Source organism: Spodoptera frugiperda, chromosome 26 (assembly GCF_023101765.2).
Source record: "Spodoptera frugiperda isolate SF20-4 chromosome 26, AGI-APGP_CSIRO_Sfru_2.0, whole genome shotgun sequence".
NCBI classification, from domain to species: domain Eukaryota; kingdom Metazoa; phylum Arthropoda; class Insecta; order Lepidoptera; family Noctuidae; genus Spodoptera; species Spodoptera frugiperda.
This window is the reverse complement of record NC_064237.1, coordinates 7310507-7319949: the sequence shown is the minus strand read 5'-3', so window position 1 is coordinate 7319949 and position 9443 is coordinate 7310507. Positions and strand designations below refer to the sequence as shown.

At 32.7% G+C, this 9443-nt stretch overlaps 2 protein-coding genes across 2 annotated transcripts; one reads left to right on the top strand and one right to left on the bottom strand.

Annotated features, from left to right (window-relative positions):
• Positions 1–1043: 1043 nt before the first annotated feature.
• LOC118264593 (casein kinase I) lies at positions 1044–7814 on the top strand. Its single transcript, XM_035577153.2, has 8 exons — positions 1044–1437; positions 1819–1929; positions 2509–2701; positions 3170–3312; positions 3815–4017; positions 4104–4263; positions 4351–4431; positions 4556–7814. The coding sequence occupies exons 1-8, from the start codon at positions 1347–1349 to the stop codon at positions 4612–4614; spliced, it is 1041 nt and encodes a 346-aa protein (XP_035433046.1). The 5' UTR covers positions 1044–1346; the 3' UTR covers positions 4615–7814.
• A 2-nt stretch (positions 7815–7816) lies between these two features.
• On the bottom strand, positions 7817–9171 carry LOC118264594 (D-erythrulose reductase). Its single transcript, XM_035577154.2, has 5 exons — positions 9003–9171; positions 8659–8911; positions 8454–8568; positions 8138–8343; positions 7817–7977 (listed from the first exon to the last, which is right to left on the bottom strand). The coding sequence occupies exons 1-5, from the start codon at positions 9052–9054 to the stop codon at positions 7866–7868; spliced, it is 738 nt and encodes a 245-aa protein (XP_035433047.1). The 5' UTR covers positions 9055–9171; the 3' UTR covers positions 7817–7865.
• Between the last annotated feature and the right edge of the window lie 272 nt (positions 9172–9443).

Below are 9443 nucleotides of genomic sequence, written 5' to 3'. Positions count from 1 at the left end.
TCTAGTTATTCATTGATTTTATCTATAAATAAATATTCATCACACACAACATACTATCTGCGTATTTTTCTTTAACCTAAAACCGCTGCAACTCCCAAAACTGCGGACAGAGACATGAATAACTGTGTTGGATTCCGCAACGAAATAAAATAAACCATTATGAGATAAGACCGCCCATTGTACGCATATTACTTAAAATGTAACCTAGACTACTTAAATGTGTTCAATAAAGCATATACATCAGAAGGTATTATAAGAGGAGAAGAAAAAATAACTACCTGCGTATGTTATTAAGTTAATGTATTTGTTCATCAACGTTGCATTCTCGTTTTCAAGTAAGTAGGCCGCGCAATACCGTGTACCTCTACGTTAATATTAATTACAGTGACTCGATAAGTCTAATGCGAATGCGTTCGGATTATCTGTAGACCTTTCATTTATTTTATCTATTAATGATTTAGCGGATGGTAGTGTTCATTATCATTACCTACCATCAGCCCATACGTGCCTACTTCTTGAACACTTTAGTTTTCTCTTAGGACGGTATTGTATTGCCCGGATAACGGCATTTAGGGCGAATACTTTTGTGTCCACCAGATGCCACTATTGTAGGTAGTATGAGGTTTTACTTTTAGTGGAGCTGTTAAAAAATTACTGCTCAGTAGTTTACACTAGGAAATTGTCTATTGGTCTCTAGATTTCCAAGGCTGAATACTTACGCCTTAATTTATTAGTATTTGGAAATTATGATCAACCTTGTATTCGTCACAGAATCGTTTTAATGTCGTACATTAGTAATTGGATTTCTATCCGACTTCGACTTGACTCCAATAATTTTTTAATAATTATTATAATTTAAAAATATTTACTTCACAATTTCTCTTAAGTAATTTGGATGGATATAAATGTATAAAATATTTTGAATTATAATCACATTTATGAAAAATCGACTATTTAAAAAAGAGTTGCCAACGTTACATTTAGTAACAAAAGTTAAATCGATTCTTACTATAATTTTCTCGATTCTATTCGATTGCTATTAACAAAGCGAGAGAGCTCTATCACCCAGTTCCACCAACTGATTGTCTTGTCTACGAAAAAAATCCTCATGTGCGTGTGTAGTTAGATTAGATCAATTTTAGAGCAATTTTGTGTAAGAAACTTTATACGTGATTTAAAGTTGAATATACAAGTAATAAACGAAAAGAGCTTGCAAGAAAACACAGTTTGTAACCAATTCCACCCAAATTAAGTTACATACTTCACTTAGATACATTCTGCGTCTATCGCAATATGGCCGTCCTGTAATGATTTGGTGGCCAGTAATATTATTGTGATTTCATTGTATGCTAAATACCAAAATGGAGCTTCGAGTCGGTAATAAATACCGGCTGGGCCGTAAAATAGGCTCAGGATCTTTTGGAGACATTTATCTTGGTAAGTGTGTTAAGAGATTATAGTAAACAAAGAAAAGTGGTCATTTGGTAGGCCAGCTGCAGTTTTTTTCGTTTCGAAATAGCTAGCATATCTTTTTATATCAGTTGCCTATTGTTAGTAACTGATCTCGAGTGTTTCTTATTAGCTAATGTTAGATTGTAAACTGGCTTATTATTTTTATATGTTAGTCAAAGTCTGACGATAACATGTGATTGTGAATCCGTAGTACTGCTTCTACGCCTTTTTTGTGTGGTTACCCACCTAAATGGCCAATGAACACAGGGGCAGCCTTGAATCTGTCAAGTTCTCAGTTTCATATTTCACAATGTTTGATTAGGCTGATTTGTCTTGGTTGTATAAGATGCTATTTCTGCTTTTCAGGAACTAATATTGTCACCAAAGAGGAGGTAGCTATTAAATTAGAATGTATAAAGACAAGGCACCCTCAATTACACATAGAGAGCAAGTTTTACAAACTTATGCAAGGAGGTGGTGAGTAATCTCAGTATATAATAATAATAATGTTTTAATAATATGTGGTTTAGCAACAGTGTAGTCTATGGGATGAAAAAAATTGTGTTTGAAATACATATTTTCACATACTATTGCAAACGGGTAAATGTTTGTGTATTTATTACTCATCTCAGTCATGTATTTGTGAAAATATTTATATTGCTAGTGTATCCAGGTAATGTAATGTTTATGATGTATGTTACTTGATTCTCAACCAATGTAAGTGCTTGTAAGTTACTGTTTATTTCTTTTAAACAACTGATCATAGATCCTGTTTGTTTATTTCTTTGCACATGACTATAAAATCTTGATTGTTTTTAACTGATTACATTGGTTTACTAAACACATTATTGTGTCTTTAAAACATACTCCCATCATAAAAAACTGTACTGAACTGTCTATCACATCTATACCTGTAATGTATTTAACTACTTAATACAAAGAATCATGTAAACTAAAGTGCTGGTATGGATTTTAGAGCTTAATGAAAATAAAATATAAAGAAAAACTATATAATAATTATGCTACAGCAAACACTAATTTATTTGTTGTTACCAGTTGGTATACCTGCAATAAAATGGTGCGGCTCAGAGGGAGACTACAATGTAATGGTAATGGAGCTACTCGGACCCTCTTTGGAAGACCTGTTCAACTTCTGCTCACGTCGCTTCTCCCTCAAGACTGTTCTACTTCTTGCTGATCAACTCATCACGCGCATTGAAGACATACATTACAGGAACTTCATTCATAGGTAACAAATATTACATTATTGCTTTATGTATATAATGTATAGCTATATGTCTAGAATCATAGCGTTTTTCCTTTTATATTTTTATTATTCTAAACAAAGAATAAAAAAAATAGCATTGTGACCTTCCAAGTGTCTAGAAATGTGTTAGTTTTGGGTCAGTTAAAATAATAATTTTATTGTATTTTTTTTATTTGATGGAGACTTTACTCACATGAACAGTCACATGTATAAAGATAATGAATCTGGACTATCTGTAGTAATAAGGACAGATATAGATACTTGTCGCAGGTCAGCTGGAAGGGTAAAAGATAATAACTACCTGTTTACATAGCTCATTACTTTGCATTTATCACTGACGTTGATTGTATGCTTGTAAATCTAATCTAGTAAATTATACAACTTTACAGTGCGTCTTAATATTTTCATACTCTTCATGTCTTAAATATTGTGTTTTTCTTTATGTTACAGGGATATAAAACCAGATAACTTTCTTATGGGCCTAGGTAAAAAAGGGAATTTAGTGTACATAATAGATTTTGGCTTAGCGAAAAAGTACAAAGATGCACGCACATTGCAACATATTCCATACAGAGAAAACAAAAACTTAACAGGTAAGATATAAAGTTGATTATATTATTCTAATGTTGTAAACCTGATTTAATCACTTCTATACTAGCATAAATTCCTGTTTTATGTCTATATGCAGTTTTCTCAGTTATATGCATTATGCGTTCTTTTTAAAATGACATCATAACCTAGCATTTAATTTTCATTGACATTGTTACTTTTCAATGCAACAGGTAATATGATTCTTTAGTAAATGCTGCATGTATTTAATACTTTGTGTATAAATATTTCAACAAGTGAATATGAAAACAATATCTCTTTTGTTGCTTTGTTAGATCAATTCAGCAATTGCTGTAACCAAAATTGGATGACATGTTGATATCCTCATTATTTTTTCATCATTTATGAAAACACAGTTGCTGAAAGCTAAACAAACATGCAAACTTACAAGTATTTGTATACTAATTCTGTCTCTTTATAAAAATTGTTTTTACCATAATGTTTAAGAATTATTTTAAAACTAATGGGTCAATGTAAACATTATAGGAACAGCGAGATACGCATCAATAAACACACATTTAGGCATCGAACAATCACGACGCGATGATCTGGAGTCATTGGGCTATGTACTCATGTATTTCAATCGTGGAAGTCTTCCCTGGCAAGGGCTGAAAGCTGCTACCAAACGCCAGAAATACGAGAGAATATCTGAAAAGAAATTATCCACACCTTTTGACGAACTTTGCAAAGTAAGTTTTATAGAAAAATATTGTACTTGATATACATGTTTTGTTATACAAGGGCAAGTACTCATGAATGACTTATGTTATTACAGAACCACCCGATCGAGTTTCAACTGTATCTAAAGTATTGCCGACGGCTACGTTTCGAGGAGAGACCTGACTATAGTCATCTCCGTCAACTATTCCGCACACTCTTCCATCGACAAGGATTCACATATGACTATGTGTTTGATTGGAACATGCTCAAATTTGGTAAGACACATTTTCCAGTTATATACTTTGAATTAAATATTATAAATGATTTATTTTTTACTCATCAATAATGTTTCGTGGTTCCAGGTGGCCAACGTGGTAATTACCAATCAGGTGGCACTGACCGCACGTTAAGACGTCATGAACAAAATCAGGAACAAGAGAACAGTAAGTAATTTGAGTTCACTTACTGGAGAGATGTTTCTGGAGCTATTTATCTATACATATCGAGTTGGCGTGCGGGCAGCAAGTGTTGATTGGTACTAGACTAACGTGTAACGTACGTGTACAGCGGCGGGCGCGGCCGGGCAGCCCAGCACCACTGTGGCGGCCATCTCGGAGTGGCGGTGAGGGACCTTCCTGTCGTCGCAGTGTTAACACCACCTAAATGGAACCACGTTCGTATTGTGACTTGCATGTTCTGTTCGTATGGACGGACATTACACAGACTCGATATATTCACGTATTTGACGGTGTGTTTTAACGACGACTTATCACGTCATCGAACCGCGCGGTAGGAATTGAGGCGTGAGCGTGGAACGTCTTTGGACGTTGTCACGTTTCGAGATAATAGATTCTGTATTAAAATAAGGAAACAATTTTGTATGCATTCGTGTTAACATTCATATTATTGTAAATTATTTAATTATAGACTAAGTATGATGATGAGTGGGCCGTGAAATGAAGTTATTTGTTTGAATAACACTTGTTTAAGCATAGAGTTAATTGATAGGCCTACCCATGCATCGTTGTACTTTATGCTCAGTTATATTTAGAAGTAAGATACATATTCTATCATATTGGTAAGATTAAACAGTAATTTGTCAATTGGTCCCAAGAAAATCGGTCAAGAGACTGTGAATTAAAAATAAAGTACTATTCTGACAAACTAAGTGATCCTACTTGGCGATGATTTGGCTTATGGATTTGTTCATCATAGCACAATTAATATAGCCATAAGTTAATAATAATAAAAGTAATATTGACATGTACCATCTGATTCAACAATGTTACTGTAACATACAGAGTATTTCGAGTGATCATTGATTGTTGAAAGTAAAAGCATTTCATACAATGGTCCAACATAATTGTAAAATGAAGAGAATACAAACTCTGAATATAACGAATTATATGTATCAGATAGTTATTTGACTACAGTTTTAGTGTTGTAACTGTCAAAAAGGCTATTCTTTGGTACATGGAATTAGAAAGAATGTTTTTATTTTTACTTATTATACTATGTTATCCTTCCTATTAAAATGACCGATATTTTTTGTGGAACCATATTTTGACTAATTAATCCTATCAGTGGGCTTTAATAATAATCAAAAAGGTCTTTATTGATAATGCTTATCTTTTATTCAACACTATTTTGTGCAATATAGTATCTTTGATCTTTACGAATCTTTTTCAATGTATTTTTTATTGAATTTAGCATTTTGTCTTCCAAGTTGAGTTGAAACATAACCAACATCCTTGTTTTATGCTGAAAGAAGTAATATAAGTGAATGTGACGTATAGGTCGTCTGTCTAAAGGATTGTCAGTATAGAGAGTGATTGTTGTTGAACCAATTGTTGTAATTGATTTCTTGTTTTTGACCAATCAATTGATTATGATTGTTAAATTTCATGTGTCTCTTGATTGTTCCTCTGATTGTGGATAGGCGGCCTAAGTAATGATAGTCTAACAATGTATGTCCAGCCACTGCCATAGTTTTAACTAGGTAAGTTTATTGGAAATAAATTGGCCGGAGAAAACATTGCACTCATAAGTTTTTGTTCAGTTTCTTTGTGGAGTATTGCATTGACTAATTTAAAAAAAAGTGTAGAAATAAAAAATGTTTTTTTATTTTGTAGTATCACGTTCATGTAGACGTATACCTACATTCCCGCTAGAGCTATTGTTTCCCTCTATGTTATCCTTATTACCGATCTAGAACTGCTGGGAATCTATGATCTCATATAAATTACCAAATTTTCTCATACATAATGTACCTAGTTCAATTAAACCTGTTACCAATTCTCGTATTCTGAAAAGTATGGTTTTGTTCATTTGCCTTGAACTGCAGAGTAATAGATATGTCTTATTCTCTGTTAATATTATAATTATGATGAATAGTTTGTAAATATAAAAGTTTAAAAAGTAATACGATTTTTTTATAAAGTGATATTGTATTGGACCGTATCTTATTTAAACAATGACACCTCTTAATATGACTGAGAATTAGGTTCAATCTTATGTAAATAAATACTTAAAGGTTAATATATCCAATTTCATTTCAAGGGTTTGTATCGCAAAGCTTTGAGATTTCAAAATCATCCTGTTGTCATGATATTGTATAGTTAGATAGATAGGGGTTTAGTTTAGAATAAATCATCTAAATATTATTTTACGATCAGGCACTTGAGAGTATGACTTTGTATTGTTGATATTGTAGCCATCATCTACTGTTCAGTTTTGTATTATTGCACCTTATTTAAGTTTGAATCCAATATTAATTAGATCTACAGGGTATTTTGTAGCATTTTGAGAATTTCAGTTTTCTGTTTGAATTCATTTTATAGACAGTTACAAGATTTGATTCACAAGTGGAAGTGACAGTCGTCTTACTTTTCAACGCTGTGCCAACATTGATATCATTATATTTTTAATGTTTACAATATGAGTGTGTTTTAGTTAATTCCTTCATTTAGGAGAATTCGTAATTAGTTAGTGCCCAAATATTTTGATGATATTGTGTTACTAATTCTTATGAATTTATATTAATTAATGTATATTAGATGATGTTTTCGTGTTCAAATATATGGAGGCGACGATGTCGTGAATAGTAAGTGATGCGTGGAGCCGAGGCGCGGCCGTGCTGTATTGTCCTGTGCTTGTCGTCAGTGTGTGAAGTGCGCAACGTGTATCTCAAATGCTTTGGCGGAGGAAAGTCGTAGCTTGCTCCTAAAGTTAAGTGTACGCTATAAACGACGAAAGACTTTATGGACTTAATTTTGTAAATAATAATATTTTTAAGATAATTAGATAAGCAGACACACTGTTTTTTACAATATCCTAGGTAATGGAATAAATACATACATAACTGTTGTAGCGTTAATGTCATTGAAATTATTTTGCTGTTATTGTATTTTTTGTAGACATGTCACGAACCATACGATACATTGCGATGTGTTTGAGATCAGAAGTTGCCTGTTAGTATTCGTTCAGTTACTGTTTAAAGGAGGGAACACACTTTACATAGTAGAATTAGAATGAATAAATGACTTAGAAAACATCTGCTTTGATTGGGTATAATTTAAATTTAAGTGAGCACAGGTTTTGTTCCCTCCAGTGGCGAATAATATGCACTATTATATTAACGACAAGGCTTGAAACTGTCTAACCAATCTACGCCATTATTTACCTTTACAAGTGGTATGTTTTCACTACAAATACAAATGTGCTAGCTATCTTTAGCATATGCATTATAAATAAATTGTTATGCTTGCATTGTTTTCTATGTCCAGTATGTATAAATTCCTTTGGCACAATAAACTGAGTAAAATAACATTTTGTTTTCTTGTAATTATTTGGACACATTTAATATAAGTTCAAAATTCTATGTAGCTAGGTATCCTCCGTCCACGGGCAGATGGACTCCTGTAATCATACTGGCGGCGTCACTCAGGAGGAACAGAACTGTATTGACAACCTCGTGCACCTCTCCAAACCTAAAAATAATTTAGTTTTAGTAAAGCATACCCAATTTTACATTATCATAAATCACTATCTAAAAGTTTTGTCATTCTGATAAAGAATAACTTGACTTTAAATTACGAATACATTTCATAATCTTACGAAATTAATGTATTAAATTAAAAAGAAACTTACCTCCCCAAAGGTATCTTCGAAATCATAGCTTGCGCATTTGAAGGATCTGTTAACCAGACCTTGCGCCCCAGATCTGTCAATACAACTGTTGGATTGACTGTATTGATACGAATACCATGTGATCCCAGTTCCAAGGCCATTACTCTTGTTAACGAGTCCACAGCACTTTTTGAGGCACAGTATGCAGTGTGGTCCTTGAGAGCACTCTGCAAAATAGTAAAAGATGCAATGACTTCCTACGTACCTACCAATATGCAGGATACTTATAATACTCAGTATATAGGTACTCTGTGTATATGGTATTTATAAAACTTACTTTGGAAGCCTGTGATGAAATATTTACAATAGAACCTTTTATGTTGTTGTCCACCATTTTCTTTGCCACAATTTGACTTATATTAAGGATAGATTTTACATTCACTGCCATTGATCTGTAAAAATAATATAAGTATTAACGGCATTAAAAAAAAAGTATTCTTAGTGTCTGCATATATGAAAAAATATTAGTGAGTAGGGATCACCTGTCGAAACTTTCTGGAGAACATTCGAGAAATGGTGCAGTAATAGCTACTCCAGCATTATTGACGAGTCCTTCGAAGACACCTAAAGAATCTACAACTTCCCTGGTTTTGTCCCAGTCTGCTAGGTCAACACATGCAGTCTCTATAGAAGGGTACTCCTTTTTCAGAATTTCTAAATTATCTGGTTGATTTGAGATGACTACGACATTTGAACCTTGCCTCCATAATTCTAAAGCTATACCTCGTCCAATGCCTGGAAATATATTATAAAACTATTAAATAATAACCAATAATAAATGAGTAACATAACTAAAGTTATTTTGCTATTTATTTAAAGATTTTACCTTGACATCCTCCAGTAACGAGTATTCGTTTTCCTTTAAAATATTTATCCATTGTTTAAGAAGTTTTAACTAATATTATGTTGTACGGACACTAGTACCTAAGTATGTGGCTCCACTTACTTCACAATTATAAATAATTACAGAAAGTTGAAAATATTTTTAAACTCCCTATCGTATTTGATAAGGGGTTATCTAAATGACGCGTAAACCATTTATGTTATAATTAAGATAAGAAGTTTGTTTACGATTTTAACGAATCTAGATAATCAACTACCAACAGTAAACTAGATTAGAAAAACTATCATCGTTCTAAATCATACGTTTTAATTAAAAGTACCTAATTGTGTCGCCCTCTTTTAACGGCGATAATAAAAAAATAACACTAATTGATGTTGGTGTTAGTTTAATTTCTCAACTCTAAAAAATCGATAGTTAGCGTTT